The sequence below is a fragment of the Hakea prostrata genome, chromosome 2, assembly GCF_041222555.1.
Source record: "Hakea prostrata isolate BN-2017 chromosome 2, UWA_Hpros_2, whole genome shotgun sequence".
NCBI lineage: Eukaryota > Viridiplantae > Streptophyta > Magnoliopsida > Proteales > Proteaceae > Hakea > Hakea prostrata.
The window spans coordinates 51704139-51724331 of record NC_142601.1 but is presented as its reverse complement, the minus strand read 5'-3'; the positions used below and the strand labels follow the sequence as shown (position 1 = coordinate 51724331).

General features: G+C 37.3%; 1 protein-coding gene across 2 annotated transcripts in view; it reads right to left on the bottom strand.

Moving 5' to 3' along the window:
• The window catches only part of LOC149024769 (alpha/beta-Hydrolases superfamily protein), a 37967-nt gene that overhangs the window by 4659 nt on the left and 13115 nt on the right, over positions 1-20193 (bottom strand). For both annotated transcript variants that reach the window (XM_089144978.1, XM_089144977.1), the window contains exons 2-9: positions 15971-16052; positions 15712-15815; positions 15305-15431; positions 15114-15208; positions 11127-11250; positions 9434-9514; positions 9077-9175; positions 8739-8924 (exon numbers count right to left, since the gene is read on the bottom strand). In XM_089144978.1, the coding sequence (XP_089001104.1) occupies positions 8739-8924; positions 9077-9175; positions 9434-9514; positions 11127-11250; positions 15114-15208; positions 15305-15431; positions 15712-15815; positions 15971-16052 (898 nt within the window). The remainder of the gene's footprint in view (positions 1-8738; positions 8925-9076; positions 9176-9433; positions 9515-11126; positions 11251-15113; positions 15209-15304; positions 15432-15711; positions 15816-15970; positions 16053-20193) is intronic.

Here is a 20193-nt window from a genome sequence, read left to right as displayed (position 1 = left end):
TCAGAAAGAATATATACCAACAAAAAAATGAAAATAAAAGTAGAATGTCAGTACATCTGAGCATTGACAGACTAGTACAGAACAAAAGAGTTAAGGAGGACCCACCTTTAGTGTTGTCATCGGCTAGGAAGCAAAAACTCACTCACTATGACTTGGTTAGAAAGTTATACTAAAGTAGCACAAACAACCTCTAAACCACCTCATGTTTTTGATAGCTTCAGAATCGTCCCATGAGCTTTCTAAAATTGTCTTGCCTTCATGGTTTGGAGACACATTGCAGTTACATCCCTGAAGTTCAGTGCAGTAGGAACCTCCAAACCTATTGAGTTTGTATCACTGGAGTAATCAAGAACAACCACACGAATGATTAGAGAGCAAGAAAAGTATGAAATAGACCACGTTTTAATGGTGCTAGTCACCCACTACAGCACATGCTCAGCCAAAGGCTGCCCAAGACTTCCCCGAAAGAACCCATACCCAATCCACACAACTTCCTCCTTTTTATCCCCCCACCAGCAGTTGGCTGTGGTCACCCCCCCTCTTGCTGCATGTGTTCTGCTCCTAGGGGCCTGTCATTAACCCCCCCCTCCCGAAATTCACCTTGTCCTCAAGATGAGGTAAGGTTAGAAGCTTGGACTTGACATGCTTGCCACCCAACCGTGCCAATTCAGCAACCAGTTTGCACACAACCATCCAAAAAAAAATTGTGCATGGCAAAGACCAATTTGTGACGCAAACAAGAAGTAGGTTGCTCTCCTCTTCCATTAAGTCTCCATGTCAATACTCAGGGCAAGTGAGCTCGATTCTGCAAGTAAATTGTGTTGGAAGTATGATTAAGGTTTCCTAATTGGAGTAGACTCCTCTTTTAGTTATGCTTCTATTCTATTTGCTTTGTATTTCCTTATCCTACTCAGAGTAGGATTTACTCAGATTGTAACTATAAATACCCCATTGGGGCCTATGAATGAAAATAACCTTCTGAGCAATTATTTCTCCAAACTCCAACATGGCATCAGAGCCTAAATACGATTAGGGAAGTGAGAAAAAGAGAAAAAGAAATCCATCGCCCTTTCTTTCTGGCAGCCTCGAAATCCAGAGTGTCAAAAATCCAGCCTCGATTAGGACCTTTTTTTTCTGCAAAACCCATCGCAGATTTTCTCCAATTGTTGCAGAATTTTTCTGCAACAGTCGCAGGAATTTTCTGCAACTATCACAGAAATTCTGTAACCTATCGTTTGATTAGGGAAGCGACCTACCTTCTTCTTCTTCTGATTTTTTTTCAAACCCATCGCCAATCTTCAGTTCTACTGCTGGCAGTTTTTCAGTACCGTCTTGGTCGCCAACTGAAACAGAAAAAAAAAAAAAAGAAAGAAAGAAGAAGACGACGATTCAGTTCCGTCTCGATTCGACAAATAAGAACAGAAAATAGAGGAACGAAGAAGAGAAGAAGAAATCAGCAACTTCCGCTGCTCCTGCAACTTTTTTTTCTTTCTGATTCTTCATCGGAAGCCTGTGATTTTGAAGCCTGGTTCTTCATCTGACACCTGTGATTGAGGTTCTTCGATCGGGGTTCTGCTATTGAAGTTCTTCGATTAGGGGCTGTTCTTCTTAAGCCTGCGATTGAGGATCGATTCTTCACCTGAGATTTTTCAGGGGCTGTTCTTCATCATAGAATCGCAGAATACAAACAGTTCTGGCCCATCGCTTGTCTGAATCGCAGCATATCGATCGTCTAATCACACCCAAATCACAGAATATCGATCGTAATCACAGTGAGTTTTCTCTGGTTTTTTTTCTTCTAAAACTCTTCGTCTCCGTCAAATTTTTTCATCTGATTCTTTCTTTCGAACCTTGAATCAAGTCCTAACTTGTATCGAATCAAGCCCCAACTTGTATCGAATCATACCTAGTTTCTTTTCTCCCTTAGCTACCGTTCTATTTGCTCAGAAAAAAAAAAAAAAAAAAAAAAAAAAGAAGAAGAAACAGAATACGATGGTTGAGGGACTTCTTTGGCAAATTTACTTTTTCCCAGGGACCTACATGCAAATTCCCATAATTTCAGGGGTTTAGTTGTAAATTCAGATAATTCCAGGGGCCTATTTGTGATTTCAAATAGTTATAGGGACCTATTTGTAAATTCAAATAGTTTCAGGGACCTATTTGTAATTTCAGATTTTCTAGGGACTTGTTTGTAATGAAAGAAGAAGAAAAAAGAGGGGGGGGGGGGAACATCCTGAACCATTCAACCAAGTGAAATAAACCATTAAACCATTGAACCAATGAACCCATCGATCCAACCCAAACTGAACCTTTAAGTCCTATGATTTCTATTTTTTCCCTTATCCTTCTGTAACTTGAAATAACACATTATCCCCTCAAATTCTATTTTTTTTCCTTCTAGAGAGTCATTTTGTAAATTCAAATCTCTTGGGGGCTTTATGGCGAATTTGAATATTTATAGGGAGTTAATTGTGAATTATCATATTTCCATGGTAATGATTTTTTTCTTACCCTGATTTTTATCCATACCTTTTCATGATACTTTCATCTTACCATTACAATTTCTTCATTTCCTTTGTTATTATTTTCCCACGTGTAAAGCCACACGTGAGGGGGAGATTAAAGATGTCTACAATTCAATGCCTTTCATGTAGACTTCCTTGTGTAGAATTTGATCTTTGTTACCTTTGAAAGTTTGTCCCTTACCTTCGCAATCTTCCACTTTGGAGATCTAACATTGCTATAGAGCTATCTTTTTGACTGTGCAGAACTTGATCTCTGTTAACCCTGGAGATTTGCCCCTTAACTTGACATCTTCCCTTTGGAGATCTAACCTTGCAAAAGAATTGTCGTTTGACCTTTGCAGACCTTGATCTCTATTACCTTTGGAGATTGTCACTTATCTTGACAAATTTTCCCCTACCTTTGGAGATTGTCCCTTGGCAAATTTTCCCTTTAAAGATCTAACATTGCTACAAATCAAAAGTTTCATTTTGGCTGTTTTACCCTAGCAATTGTTACCCAAAAATATTTTTTCCCTCAGATTTGCGCAGAAATTTAGTCTTCTCAACATTTGAAGATTCTACCTTTTTTCTTGGGAGTTCTTCCTTGGAGACATAAAGTTGCAATAAAGATGAGGACAAAGCAAATGGAAGTCTATAAGGCAGACATAATCTATACGCTATTAATGAAGTTTGAAGATCAAATTGTAGATGTTTACCTGGACAGATGTTTTATACTCTTCTGGTCAAGTTGGGCATGTGTGATATCCATGCCTCAACTTGAGGGGGAGTGTTGGAAGTATGATTAAGGTTTCCTAATTGGAGTAGACTCCTCTTTTAGTTATGCTTCTATTCTATTTGCTTTGTATTTCCTTATCCTACTCAGAGTAGGATTTACTCAGATTGTAACTATAAATACCCCATTGGGGCCTATGAATGAAAATAACCTTTTGAGCAATTATTTCTCCGAACTCCAATAAATTGATATGTTCCACATGGAACATAGGATTTCTTGAAACATCTTTTAGAGATGCATAAGGAACCTCAGAACATGTCTGTTAACATGCAAATAAGACTGCAAGGAAATGCTTATGCCTAAGAATGCTCCCTGCTAATCTGCAAAAGCATTTCAATGATCCTTATGTCCAGACCTAATCTTTTCCCCCATATTTTGCCTCTATCATAAAGCAAAGCAACCAACTTAGAACAAAGGCCGAAACCTTCTGCATATCCTTATTAAACTTCCCAGCCAAAACCTAATTTTTCTCATTTTCAAGAGATTCATTGCTGGTTGCAAATTTTGAAGATTGATCTGAAATACTTTTACCTTGCGACTGCTTTGCTGATCTGTTTTATTGTAACATCTTATTTCTTTCCAAAATCAGCTTTCACTTCTTCAATGGATAAGAATGTTGATTTTTCATTCACAGTGATGCAAGAAATACCCTCAACCTGCTTGATTCTTGTGTCTTCTGTGACTCAGTCTCTTGGTACTTCAGTAGCTTGTCCAACATCGAAGTCAAGTTTCAGAGCTTCCTTGAAGTTTGTCCAGTTAAACTCCGGCCAGCTTTTACAGTAGACTCACTCCAAGGCTTCTCCTTCCAGGTGTTGGGGATCCACTTCCAACCGATCATCATACTCAATTTGATTTTCCCAACAGAAAAGTATGACCTCTGCAAGCCATCCATGCACCCTCCCTTTACTGGAAAAACATGGGCAATCCAAGTAGCCATATCACTTCCCTTGGATCAAAGAGGCTCTGATACTAATTTGATAGGGAACTTCTAACCTATTGAGTTTTTATCAGTGGAACAATCAAGAACGACCATGCGAACGCTTACAGAGCAAGAAAAGGAAGAAATAAACCTGGTTTTAATTGTGTCAGTCACCCCATACAATAAATGCTGCCCCTCAGCCAAAGGCTGCCCAAAGCTTCCCACAGAACATCCCACGCCGACTCCTCACGAGGTCCCCCTTTTTATCCCCCCACCAGCAGCAGTTGATTGTGGTCCCCCCAACCCCCTTTCCTCCACGTGTCCTGCTTCCAGGGGCCTATCACAGTGGCTCTCATAAGTTAAAACCAGCACATATTTGCTCAGTAAAGGACAGACATGGTAGAGATACGTGCTCCTCTCACATTGCCCACAATAGGGGTATAGTCAACCTCAAGTGCCAACAAAATAAAACATAGATGGGACCCTCAGTGGACCTCACACAAGCCCCCTTCTAATATGTAGTGAAGAGGTGTGAGGGAAGCACAAACCTCTATCCGTCTGGACTCGAAAATCCTTCTAAAAGGATAGATGACTTGAGCTTTCAAATATTTTTTAGGATAACAAAGGCCATTGGGTACAAATAGAAGAAAAGCACCGGAGCTTCAAGAGGTCTCAGCAATGTTCCCTCCATTCAAATTGGTGTCACTTGTAATTGGAATTTTCTTCCCAACAGTTAACAAGGGATTTTCATCATCAAAACGAATATGAAAAGCATAAGTGGTGGATGTTATCGTGAATTTCCCATTGGTTCTTGTCCGATTCAGGGGGGAAAACTCAATATCAAGACTTGGTATCTATGGCCTCACCTATTTCTTGGTGGAACAAAGCGTTAGGGACTACAACAATGCGTCTATGGCAATCATTTGCCATACTTGAGGAAAATTTGTGTAAGATTCTAACTTAGAAGAGTGACCTTTTTCCCAAAGGTTTCAACCCTTCCTCTAACTCTATCTGACTGACATGTTGTTGGAGGAACAGCTTTCTAGGGATGTTTTAACTTTGGTTGTACTATGTTATTTCTACAATTTGTGTACCTATAATTGTAAACTTACACATTGTGCAATATTATATGGTTTCTTCATTCATAACCGGCATATGTTAGTTGTTTTTATAGAATTTGGGAGTTATAACTTCTAAACACTAAATTATCAGTATACATTATATTTTAGAAAGTACACAGCAGGGAACAATGTACAATATCAACCTACAGTAGGAAACTGAATTATCATTTTGGGCTGTGACTTTTTACAATCTAAAGGTTCCACTACATTCAGGAATACTTAATTAAGGCTTCCTTGAATTTGTGCAAAAATCTATCTGTTTGGTCACTGAAATGGCCAGCCAGAAACATGTATCGTTGCAATCGAATTTCAGTTGATACCTGAAAATCTTCAGTTTCAAGTCAAGGTCAAAACAGATATTTCAAGCCTCACTCAAGACAAATGCAATGCTAGCCATAGAAACAACTTTTCCCCTTGAAATAGTATTTGAACAATAGAACCAGTGATCAGAGGAGATGGATAAGACTGACTAGAGAAGAACTACCCAGTAATCTGCCAGCCCTTCTCCTCCACAAACCTCCTCCCCCAAACCCACCTACCCCCCCCCCCCAAAAAAAAAAATTTGTTTACATCTTCAAAATTACTTAGAGATGGGACTCCCTACTAGTAGAATTGAATCAGAATTATAAGAAACAAGATTAAAACACAATTAAAGCTAACTAAATTACAAATTTATCCCACAGTACAATAGTTAGTTTCTTCTTCTTTTTTTTGGGCGGGGGACCCTCCTCTCAATGTGGAGTATACATATATCAAAAGAAGGCTCCAACCTGGATAGACTGGACAGTGAACAACACAAATAGATGGCAAAAACAGCACCAGTCTTGAATAGAAATTGTATACGCCAGGTAAAAAGAGCAAAGAGACAAACATCATTTATGTAGTAAAAACAACTCAACCACACAAATATTCAGAAGCATCAGTGAATAATAACCGTTACAGGCAATAATCAACACAAACTACAATCTATGGTTGCATTTCACTCTGACGAGGCTCCAACCAACTCAGCAGCAACTTATGGAGGTTTGACAAGACATGAGGGGGGAGCTCCCATTCTGGGTTTCGCAGGTAAGGGAGAACAACTTTCAGTATTAACTATGGAGAGAAAAGCAATCTATGAAGGCTTCAAGATCTGCATATCAAAAGAGCTGCTTCTATCCAATCTCACTCCCAAGTTAGCAACTGCAATTATTAATGGGAGCATTCAAGGGCCCTTCAAAAGGGAAATAAGACAGAGGGCAGCTATCCTTCATTCAAGGGAATTTGTGCTACATGTGAGGAGGAAGCAAAACCAGCCAGCTGATTTCATGACTGCCATTCAGTTGACACAGGGCCAGGTGGAACTGGAACGAACCTATTGGTTTTCTAGGAGAGCTAGTGGACCTTATTCAAAAGGATATACACAGCTTAGGCCTTGTGTCTAGCATGGCCTCAAACATAACTGATTGGAAGCCAAGAATCCATATAGCCGACCCCATTTAATTGGGACAAGGCTTATTGTTGTTTTTGTTGTTGTATTCAAGGAGACTGCCTGTTCTGTTTCTCTCCTAGTTCTAATACAAAACAATTATTTATAAGAAAATTAAAAAACATACAACCATTGGTGGGCCACGCAGTTACACAATATGTGGCAGTCACTGGCACGTAAGTAAAATCAAAAGATATAGCCAAACAAAGTAAGGGTACTTTGGTAAAAGAAAAACCCAGAAAATAGAGGCCACTTGATCATGAAAAGGACAATATGATACAAAAGGAATTTGTAATTATTTAATGAGGTTAAATATGGAGGTGAGATACTAAAATAAAGACAATTGAGAATAAGAGGAATAGGAAGGATAATTATAGTAACCCAGATAACAAAAGGAAGGGGGATTGATGAATTTAAAGAATCACATAAGGGTACTTTGGTAAAAGAAAAACCCAGAAAATAGAGGCCACTTGATCATGAAAAGGACAATATGATACAAAAGGGATTTGTAATTATTTAATGAGGTTAAATATGGAGGTGAGATACTAAAATAAAGACAATTGAGAATAAGAGGAATCGGAAGGATATTTATAGTAACTCAGATAACAAAAGGAAGGGGGATTGATGAATTAAAAGAATCACATGTATGGGATGGAATGTGAGTAGAGGCAGTAACAGAATAATATTTAAAGATAAAATAACAAACAAAGTATCATAACCATCTAGGTAAGAGTAAGACAGCTACACAACCAACAGGAAAAGAACTTAAGAAAAAGAGAACCAAACAAGATGGTGATCTGGAGCCTCTGTTGAGGCAGATAAACTCCAGCAATAAAGTCGTCGCTGGTGCTGCAATCATCAGAGCAGATCAATAGACCATAACTTCTACCAATGGCTGGCAAAGGCAAAATTCTTTTCTTCAGTGCAATCTTCTATAGTTCAAGCAAACCAAAAGAAGAAAAAAAAAACAATAGCAGGAATCCAGATTGACAAGCTCTTAAAGGTATAACCTCCTTTAAGAGAGGGGGGGAGTAACAAGCAAAGAATTGTGAGTGATACTCAATTCAATGTCAGCAACTATAGGAGACCCAGTTAGGGTGTTCAATCTATTCAGCAGTGATTCAGAAATCCAGTGTAAGTCAATTCAGAAATCTTGGTTGAGGGAATGCAGCAAACAAACAATGATTATGTAACTACAGGTTGGACAACTCCCCCCCCCCCCCCTTTTCTTTTTCTTCACTTATTTGATACCATTGTAAAAGTATTTAGACAATGAAACCATTGGCCAAAAGAGAAGAGTGGAAAGGAATACTGAATCCTGAGACTTTCATAGAGATAGGACTCCTTATAGAAGGACTCAGTAACACTAAAAACAATTTGAGATAAACTAACTTATCCTAGACCTAACAGGAAACTAAGCAAACCCCACAGTGCAATGTCTACTACTCCCCTGAAAGAATAGGTCAAGTAGTGAAATTAACTATTAAATCACCAAATAAAAAGAGAGAGAGAGAGAGACAGAAACAGAGACAGAGAGAAGGTTAAAAAACACAAAAGAAGCATATACAAGGAAGCCCTACAACTCAAGATAGACAAAAATAATTTGAGAAAAAGGAGAGCGGCAGAATTTTCGACGGCCCCAAATCAGTTCAGTAAGAGTTTTAACGAATTATTGGTAGAACTATAATATGGCTCACTTCATCAAATTGATTCCCCATCATTACCATACAATATTGCCATTACCTCTTCCCCTGTCTCATTTGACCCAGCATCCCAATTTGGAAAGTAAGTGAAAGGACATACATCATGCAAAAGCAACTTGAGAAGAAAAGAGGCTTTAGGTTTTGGACTTGCTTCTAGCATGCTACAATTTCTCAGATGCAAATGAAAATCAAATTTTTCAAAATCCAACATTGATGTCAAAGGAAATCACCTCATCCATACTGGCATTAATCTTCAGGTCCCCTAAATTATAGTACTTATCGAAGTTGCTTGAAATTGCAGAAGACACCTGAGGTGGGTGAAGAATATTGTAGAAGAAAATGGACACTGAATCATAATAAAACTGCGGTCGTGGAGAGTTGTGGTCACCATCAAATTTTATAATATTTTTATCTCCCTGCAAAAAAAAATCAAATTATACAGTCTCAAAATTTTCATATAGAAGCAAAAAGTAAAATGGTGCAATCCCATACTTAAATTGCAAGCTTCATATCCAACAATAGTACAGAAAGGGGGAGAGAGAAGAAAGTCTTCCAGAATCACTAATACCGCATAAGCATTGAAAATGAGATCCGAGTGGCGCGGTTGAACGAAAACATCCCCTAATGCATGTCCAAATAAAGCAGCTATGTAAGTTTTGGGGGCAACCTGCAGGATTCACCAAACAAAATAAACTCAACCCATAAAATTGGAAATGAACATCATCAAAGTGCCACAGATCTACAACATAAGGGATTTTGTGGGTAATTGCATGATAGAATCAAACATAGAAGCATCCCAATTTGGAACTTGGAACTATCTTTCAACTTGAAGAAAGAATAGTATATTGAAAACCTCTCAAGTACCATAAGTGGTTGATCAGAAGAAGGAACAAAACAATCCTGACAATCACAACCATCCACCAACCTGTATACAATTAAGGTCCATAATGTCAAACTTAGCTTTTTTCTGAATGACACGTCGCATGTACTGGACAGCCATTTTAACCTGAGAGGACAAATATAAGTATCACTGAAATGTTCAAGAATTTGAAAAACTAAGAGACTTACTCTGCCAAATGCCAAGTAACAAAATCCTCCAGTGAGCAGAACTTGCATTGCATTGGTTAAAATAAATAATGAGTTTGGGTGTCTTCAGACAACCATTCACAGATAGCAGAAATAGAAAAAGAAATTCATTTTTTTAAGAGCAAAAAAGTTTTTTTTTTGTCATAATTATTTTTCAAAAAGGGACTAAATACAAAAAATTAAAATTAAAATTCTTAAAAATTGTTCACCATTAGCACAAGGCCCTTGAAGCGATCATCTTTTATAACAAACAGGTAATTTGAGTCACCACAATGGGTAAAGAAATTTCGTGATAAGCCAAAGACAAGGCCTTATTACTTTATTAGTTACTCGGAAAGCTGTTTAATAATTAGGTCCACCAGTAAACCAGGAGGTAAAGAGATAGTGAGCAAACAGCAAAAGAAAAAAAGAAAAAAAAAACCTACTTCACTGCGAAGGCTTCTCAATTGGGAGGAACAGTGAGATAACCCCCAAGCCCTAGCTACTTCTGTCTTCCTTCAGGAATACCATAGCCAGTAAGAATTATCTGAATGATTATTAAAATAATCCTTCATGCATTAACTACTCTGATGATGCAATCGCAAATAACTAAAGGAGAACACACACAGATAATAAATAAATAGGAAGTATTAAAAATTCTGACAGGAGATATCAACTCTACTATTCTATCCATTCTATAAATAATTTGGCTCTAATTTTCCACCAAAATTCTACACTCATCAAAAGAGATTAAAAAAAGAAAAGTTAACTGGACACAAACAAGGTTAATGACCAAGCTGGAAGACGGCAACAGAATCTCCTGAAGTTTGCTGCCTCATTTCACTTCTGTCCAAGTTTCACATTCCTAATATCACCAAATACTCTCTCTATCCCACAAGTACAGTCCTCTTTTCCATGTTTGGCCATCCCAAATTCTGCCCATGTCTCAAATTAAGTAAAGAACTTCTGTTCACTAAGTATCCCCTGCATCAGTTACATAATTTTTTAATGCCCAAATTGAAGAGAGGTTACACAAGAATAAGGGAGCAATCTTGACCGATGAGAAAGTTTAATGGCTCCCCAACTCATCCTTATAATAGGGAATTCTCAAAGGGTAGTCATAATAGGGAAGAGAGTCTGTTTTCTCTGAAAACCAATACGAAAATCCAATATAAAGAAGCTACAGAGGTCAGCAATCGTTGGAAAACCAGTATCATGCTCTCCAAATGAAAGCAAACACTGATGTATCATCTTAACTAAGTGAAAACTAAACACATCATCTGAGCATCAAGCTGTCTTGCTCAAAAATGTAATAGACATAGCACAGTAGTCTGCATCCAACAACAGAAGAGTAGCATGACTACTTACAAGGGCCAAAAAAAAAAGTTTGACAAATAACAGTATAAGTTTTAATGAAACCCAAAGAGGGAAACATAGATATCCAATTTTTTTCCAGAATAGGGACCATATACAACTGGAGGGATACAACATGCCCACACAAAATATGAAAAAGAACAAAAAGCTGAAAATGCAAGAGAGAGAGAGAGAGTTACTGTGAATTTAGGAAGCCGGATTTTGTAAACATCTACTAGTTCCATCATCAGATCAAATAAGTTTGAGAAGGCACTATCCAACACCATTCCTGCAATAGAAGGATCTTCTGCTCCATAAAGAAGGCTGCATTACATTTGTGAGAGCAGCAACTTAATAAGGAGCCTTCACCATATTTTCATGAATCATAATTATTCAGAAGGATAATGGGAAATTTCGCACCAAAGATATCAAGATGAACAGTTATGCACTTCATAGACAGTTTCCACGTACATGCAAAGCAGAAAAAAATAAATAAATTGCTCTAAAATGGGACTAAGAAAAAATATTATTTCTACACAAGGGATGAAAATTTCCTCTCTTTTTTTTTTTTTTTTTTTTTTTTGGGGGGGGGGGGGAGATTAGCAAGACAGAAGAACCAATAATCTTTGGTTCCTTCCACTTACCATTTGCTTCATGTTCAAACCAAAGTGCTCAGAGTTTATCAAAACAATAAAAGTTTCCATCTTTTCGGAATTTGTTAACTCCACTTGTCATGTATTTGAGCTACTTCATTATTTCTTAATTATTACATTTATAATTTTTATCAAATTTAGTGTCATTTTTCAAAAGAAATTTGTTGGCCAAGGTCACGTAAATTTTTTTAATTTTTCTGCTTACATGGATGAGTGCCATATATTTAGCAAAATGTGTTCACTAATTAAAAAATTGTGGAAGTACGTGCATTATGTTTTTGCCACTTCAAGTTCCAGTTGTTCTACCTTCAGCATTTGAAAGTTAAAAATAAAAAACAAGCACACATATACATACTTCAAATGCCAATCATCCTGCCTTCAGCATTTGAAAGTCAAAAAATAAAAAAACAGGCACATACACATATAACAAGTGGTAATGGAGCATCTAACCACTATTCAAACAGCTTATCAGGAGCATCGGGACTAGGACGTGGAATTGTTAGATAGTGCTCTAACAAAACTCATTGCAATCGAAGAACATATTTCATAGCCTTTGGGGTATTTTGAATTAGGTATCGTTACTTTCCAATAACAATTTTGTTTAGGAATCCACAGGTGTACTTCTACTTGTAGATATTAAGGATATTTTGACCACAGTTCAAAAGCCCTTCAAAATCTCGACCTGATTGAGACAAGCTAGCATATGACATGTGAAAATATCATATCTCAATCAGAGAATTAAATATTTTGAGTGACTGACTGACTGACTGCCTTTGTAGAAAAAGCTATAAGATGAACAATGCTGTTCAAAATTTTGAGAGAATGGGCTTCAAACTCACAATTTTAGTCTGGAGAAGGGGGAAGCTCTTATTTCTTCACTATTTGTTTCAACTTTCACTCATCCTTTGAAGATTACACTATAGAAGTGTTAATTATGCCTATTCCTCAAGATTTCTATGTATTCAAACATTGGGAGTCAGGGACGTAGAAGACTAATGTAGTAACGTCTGTAACTTTCTACGACTTATTTTTATGTATTAATTGTACACTTTTCATTCTTTTCTAGTAGAAATTTCCAAGCCTTTAAGTTATATTTAACTTGTCAATTAGTGCCTAATTACTCGCAAATTATGTCACATGTCATTCAAAGTTTCAAATTACGTGTAAAATATGCAATATTACATGTCTAAAGCAAGTGTTTGGCCAATAATTGCAAATCAATAGTGCAAATTCAACACTAAAGAGTGTGAGTGTGTGTGTGGTTCTTTTTTCTGGTGGGTGAGCTTAGTATGTTTACTAATATTAGAACAAGCTTCCATTGAAATTTCGGAACCAATCATGCCCATTTAACCACCCAAACATCAATCCATAATCCCTAAAAGAACACCATCACTTTGTGATCTCGAGATCTTGTGCATCTACCTGTTCAAGATGGCAAGTTGAAACAAGTTTTTAAACCTTGATTTTGGCTAACTTATATGTAAACTTTTAAGCATGGTATGATAATAATATCAGTGGCAAATGAGGGTCATTTTGTAATTCTGAACTCAGATGAAACTTTTAGCCACTTAGTAGATAAATTCTACACACTTAACATAGAAGTAGAAGTATCCAATTACTCTTGTTACTTAGAACAGAAGTAACTTGTTATTATGCAACAAACACTGAATGCATATATAATACTTTAATGCTTCTCTTTAGCAAGAGACCAAGAGTACAAAATGAAGATTCTGTTTTCATGAAAGGCACTTTCCTTCCATTTTATCCATCTTGCTTGTTCACCCTTTACATATCTGCAAGAAGAACCTAGCAAGTTGATTAATTTAGCTTGCAAACCTGATCAGCTTCTTTTTCTCCTCTTGATTCCTCTACATCTAATACTTTACTCAAAAACATAAACAACCTAAAAAAAGACTTATTTCTTCCTCTTTTGTATATTGCTTCTTTTTCATAAGCCCTAATCAGTCATAACAAGCTATGGAGCATTCAGAGCTATAGTACCTACACTGAAATTTCGCACTTCAAGGAAGGAACAGGAAGAGGGCAGAGTACACCAAGTGAAGCAAACTTATTTATTAACTCTTTTCCCTATTGCTTCAATTTTTTTAAGCCCTAATCAGTCTTAACTTGCAGTGGAGCTTTCAGAGCTATAGCATCCTACCCATAAGTTCCTTGCTTTGAGGAAAGAAATGGATAATGGCAGAGTATACAAAGTGAAGTGAGACCAAACAGATCAAGAAATAGACCAAATTTGGGGTTGACAATGATGAATGGCTCACCGAAAAGAAATTATTGCTTACCCTATCACTTCCTCCTCTTAGTTAGAGCCTAGAAATATTAACCTCTGTGCTTCTTAATTATCTTTCTTGGCATATCTTGTTTCTGACATGCTTGCAAGGTGAAAGAATAGGACTTCTTGAAAGGAGACACCAGCAGAGAATCCATATGGAACCCTTCTGGAGTTGCGGCACCATAGAGAGTTAGGTAAGAACTCTCCAAGCACATCTCATCTTCTACTACTGTCACCAGATTCTATTGGTAAGTATCCCATTTTTTGGTATAAAATCCATGTGACATTCATTTCTTGTGAGAACTCCCAACCATCCCCAGATTCTAATGGCACATATCCCATTTTCTGGGAGTAGGAAGAGGGGAATTTGACCAAAACTTGGATGAGGGGCAAGATGGGCAACAGCAGCTGACTCAATGCCCCCAGTCAAACAGCCACAGATCAGATCTTCGGAACATGGGCAGGGTACCCAATTACCCATAAAACTGGCAGACATTTCTCTCACCCTCTCAGGAGATAACCCCTCGGACCTGCGCAGCACGATTTCATTGGTAGGTAACAAGTGTTGAAATGTAATAAAATCAAAGCAACATCCCTCTATAGCTCAGTGACATCTATCAATAAGAGCTCACACAGTAGCACTCAATCTTTCCATCTAGTAAGATCATCAAAAGCCTGGTGCCCAAGAACAAGAAAGGGAAAAGGTCGGATGCTACGTGGACAAACTGATCAAACAGGTTACACATTTTCCATACGACAATTGCAACATATTATCATACCATGAAACGAAAGATGAGAATAGCACATTTCCTTGGGTCATCTTCTCATAGGTCAGGTCATATTTTTCGTCTCATTAAGGTTTTTCAATGTGGACAAAGGCGATAGACATTCACATGAGTCCCAAATAAAAACTAAATGACTAAGTTTACAGTGAAAGCAGAAGGATACCTATTGTGCTTTTACATCTGATTTTGAAAAGGTGAAATTAGTTATACCAAGGACTGGATTGGAACTTTGACTGTATTAGTAGTTCATTTCATGGATTATTAACTAAATCCTAAATGTCCTACAAATCCTAATCTGTTGGACCATTACTTCAATAGTTGACTTTGATATTGCAAATGCCTAAAAGTTTAAAACTAAAGGTTTACAAATGCAAAAGCTTTGGTAGCAAGAAATCAAAAAATGAAAATATTACACGACCAACTAGCAAATAAATTTATCATTTCTATGAGTTTAAATACCTTGTAACTGCACCCATTGAACGTCCCCAGAGACCAATGCATGAAATTTGTTTGCTACTTCTAAGGTAAGACACCACAACTTTAAGGTCGTCTTTCTGATAAATATATGGACAGCAATCGCATTATTATTTTAGAATTTCCATACACGATGGAAGAAGGAAATTTAAAAGAAAGAATATTTATCAACAAACCTCATGCCAACCAAGGCTCACATATTCACCATCAGATAAGCCTGAACCCGAAAAATCGAGAGTGAAGACAGTAATATTTGAGGGAAGAAGGACTACAGCAGCTTCATTTGCATCTGCTCGACATCCACTGATTGGTCAATGGAACAAATAAGCAAGTGTCAGTTGCTTCAGAGTCTAATGAACATGGCAAACTGAAGGGGAAGAACCCATAAAAGGGGACAAGGGGGATATGGCACAGAATAAAACTGGAAGATTGCTACACTAAGATCACCACTAGGGGTACTTCATTAACATATATAGGAACTAACATAGTTATATGTAGCTAAGTAAGGTGAACTTAAACATCTACAGAAATTACTCTCTAGGAAAATCCCTCAAGAAATTCATCAAAAAGAACCAAAATAAACCTGTTGCCATGACAGTAAATAACACATGGAAGAGGAGCCTCATTGGGAAAAGGAGACGGCACATAATGACTGCACTGCAAAATATGACCCCTTCCATTCCTGAGCTGTTAGAAAATATAAAATAACATTGTTCAAAGTTAGTGGTAACAAGGAAGATGCATGTTGATAAGCTAAGACAAAAATGCATAGTCTAGTGAAGACCGCTGGATCAGTATCAAGTACAAAAGACAGAATTTTAATGAGTGACCTCCGTACTTGCCTCCAAGTCCTGTCTCTTGTATTTTCTGCCGGCAAGAGTGAAATTTTTTTCCCATAAATACTGGTCTGGATTATACTCAGCCCTGTAAATCCAATACACAACATCAAAGGTGAGAAATAAGAGAGGAGATACGGAAAGAATTTAACTATAAAATTCATATCCAAACTTGGAAAAATAAGTAGGTAGTTATGTCCATTTAGACAAGATGGAAAGAAAGGCTATCACTCTCATTATAATAAGAATCTGCATCTGGGGTGTTGGTTAACATAATGTTGCCATGATGGTCAGATACAGATGATAAGAATAGACAGATTCTGCCACTGGCATAGCCTGTGCAATAAGAAACGTCAAGGCACTATCTGTAATTTTATCTGAAAGTTGAAAATCCTGTAATGCAAACCACTTAACCTTAAAGTAGGTTCAGATGCAAACCACAGGAAAGTATCGCAGGCCAAATCGTTAGGACCAGAATAGGTAACTTTTAAAAATGTGAGCACTCTGATGGGTCTCCAACCTAGATTGAAGGACACTATGGAATAGTGGAATAAACCCTCAAACTATGCTTCCAATCTAACGGTTGGATCCAGACTTGAGGCACAGACTAGAAGATAAAAAGTTAACAGAAATTGGGATCCTAGACAGGGGCGGACCCAGGATTCAATATTGGGGGGGGGCCGAAGAATGAAAGCCCGATAACCTTCCTATTGGGAAAGCACTAATGTTTTTTTGCCACACATATTGTGTGGGCCCTTATAAGACCTATTGAGGATCCCACCTCTAAATTATTTTATTATATTAGGGAATAACCCACATATATTTTGTGGGGCCCACGCATATTTGAAAAAAAATGGCAAATTATTGATAATTATATTTTTTCCCACAAAATATAGGTAAATTAAAACAACAATACAAATATATATTTATATATATACACTTCAACCCCAAAAAAGTTAGATGCAAGCCAAAATTTTCTTTGGTAGGAAATGTAAACCAAATTTTATTTTAGGGTAAGAGATACAAACCAATGGTAGTTACCTTACTAACTATAGATATTTCATTCACAAATCACATAACAAAAATTGCAGAAGAAATAAAGAAACATAGAATATAAAACAAAAGACTAACAAAAAAAAAGGAGAAAAAGAGAAACCATAAATAAATTGAGAGAGAGAAAGAGTACCTAATTGTGTAGTATATTTTTTTCCAAATTTTATTAATCCACGCTTATAGAAAGGGAAGAGAATAAATAGGAAGGAGAGAGGAGAGAGGAGATAGGAGAGAATAAATAGGGATTGAAGAGTTAGTTTTTAATTAGGAATGAAATTTTGAATACCTAATAAGTTTTTTTTTTTTCAAAATTTTCCTTAACCCACGTTTATAAAAAGAGAAGAGAATAAATAGGAAGAAAAGATGAGAGAGGAGAGAGGAGAGAATAAACAGGGATTGAAGAGTTAGTTTTTAATTAGGAATGACGTTTATACCCATTATTTTACCTTTGAAAATTGTTCTCAATATTTAGGGGGGGCCAAATAGTGACATTTCACATGTGGGAAGAGAAAAAACCGGAAAAATTAAGAAAATTTATATAAAAACTATAAAAAATAAAGGAATTAGTACTATTTTCTAAAAATCCGGGGGGGCCATGGCCCCCCTCCGCCCCTCTACAGGTCCACCCCTGATCCTAGAGTCAACAGAAATAGCAAGTATATATCAAATAAGAACATAGGAAGGTTATTAAAACTAGAGTTTTTACGTGTGGGTCCCTTTAGTGGACCATAAACTAATATTGGATCCCCTTATGCAATATATTACGTGCGGGTCCTAAGTAGACTAACACCGTTAGCCACCGTTAAGTATATTCAAATTTCAAACATAAAATGACTAAAATGTCCCTCAGGTTATTAATACATTGTGTTAATATATGGTTTTAAAAAATATATAATTGGTCATTACGCATTACTTATATGGTTAAAAAAATATATATCTAAAGCAAAAAAAATTATAATAACACAATATGAAATAACACGAGGGGCATTTTGGTCCCTCTACACTTGAAATTTGAATATACTTAACAGCAACTAACGGTGTTAGTCTGGTTAGGACCCAAACATAATATATTGTACTAAGGAGACCCAACATTAGTTTAGTCCACTAAGGGGACCCACATGTAAAAAACTCAAAAAACTAAGAAGTACAAATTAGTGAGACAGGAAATCAGTAACTACAAAGGATGCAGCACAATGGAGAGCGGGAGATGCAAAGATGGTGAATAAAACAGCTGGGATCATGGTTTTAAAAATTGAGAATCAGATCTTTGAATTGACCATGTAATAATGGAATCAACCACGACCAATCCTGATTGTGACTTATCCGATTTGGCCAAATCACAATTCATAACCCTAACAATTTCTCCCTGTTTTTGGATCTATGGACAAATTCTAGGGTTATTGAAGGCTGCTTCCAATCCAATCTGAATCAGAATAGTCACTGTTTGATTCTGAATCCAGTTCTGCATTTTAAAACCTTGGCTGGGATGCTCGTGCCCTCATCTAGCGAAGAATAAAGTGCAAAAATGTATGATCATTACGCATCACTACTGTAGTTCCTCTCCCCGAAAAAATAAATACTAATACTAAGTACAGAAAGCCCCAAAATAGTCAATATATCATTTTACAATTATCATTTATATTTGTAAATCAGGATCCAAGTTAAGGGAACATCCAGGAACTAGCAAGGCTTTAAGTATCCACCTATACATATCATACCTTTTAAGTACAGATGCTATACCTTAATAAATTTGGTATAGTGCAATTAATAAACACCATCATTTATGCACAATCAATTAAATGCACTTGTCTCATCATACTTTATCTCCATTGGTATTATAGTTTAGCTTTGTCACCTGAAGTGAAGGGCGGGCCTGGCGCAATGGTGGAGTCTCTCCATTGTGCGCTGGAGGTCGCGGGTTCGAATCAGCCTCTCTGCAAAAAGCAGGGGTAAGGCTGCCTAGAAAGTCCCTTCCCCAGACCCCACAGTGTGGGAGCTTCGGCACTGGGTACGCCCTTTGTCACCTGAAGTCCAAATCGAGGATTTCTTTGATGCTCCTATTGTCACTTCCCATTGGAATATCAGACGGACTGACACTCAGTTGGTCCTATTTGGTCTAAGGCGGAATATTTATGATATGGTAGCGTTGAAGGGAGTGGACTTCAAGGTACCTATACTTGAACCCCCCCCCCGGCGCAAGCTTGGACCCTTGGTGGAGTCTCAGTTATTTCTTTCTTGGTGCAGCTCTCTGGTCTTAACCAGCCACCTTTTATATGTGGTATATTTTCGATATTACTAATTCATTGTGTTTTATGATTCTTTTTTTTTTTGGGGGTAAAATAGTGATTCAAAACAGCACTTAGCATATGTCCTAAGCATTTCCATATGTCTCTTGACCATTTCCATATGTATCTAGCGCATGTTTCATGATGTTTTAATGATGGAATATTGCTGGACTAGAAGACAACAGCAAATTAAGATTTTATTTTACACGTTTTGGGAAAGAAAAAGATGAAGAAATGTAAGATTAGTTGCAAACAAGATTGAGTTTCCCAATCAGTGTGGGGGAGATTAAATCTAAACATAGGGCAATACTGATGGCTAGCTTGTTCTATGCAGGTTTTAGGGTTTGTGGATGATTTCCAGAGTTGGGGGATGTTAAGGTTTATGGATTACAAGTTTAAGACAAGAAGAATAGGGTGGGAGATGATTCAACTTCTATCTTTTAAACATGTTCTTGAACAGCAGCTTCAATGGTTAACTATAGCCATAAGCACTGTCGAAGAATTTTCAGTAAACAGAGGGAACCAAGGTATGAGATCTCACTCAAGATCTCGCCTTTATGAAGGCTCGAGACGAGTTGAGTCTCACAAGGTACCCAATCTCGATTGAGATCTCGGTTCGACCCATAACTACCCTTTTAAGTCCCATAACTCGAGCAAGACAGGTCGAGATCTCGACCTATCTATCCTCTTCTCACCTCCCATCTCGCCGACAACTTCCCAAGATTATTTTTTACTGGATTTTTTGACGGATTGTCACCTTCTCTCGCAAAAAACTTCCCTAAGCCACAGCAACTATTCATGAGCCCAAGCCCAAACTACAAAGGAAATCCTGAGGCCCAAAGTGATATAATGCCTCTACAGGCCGGGGGCATTGCCCCCTACAACCCTACC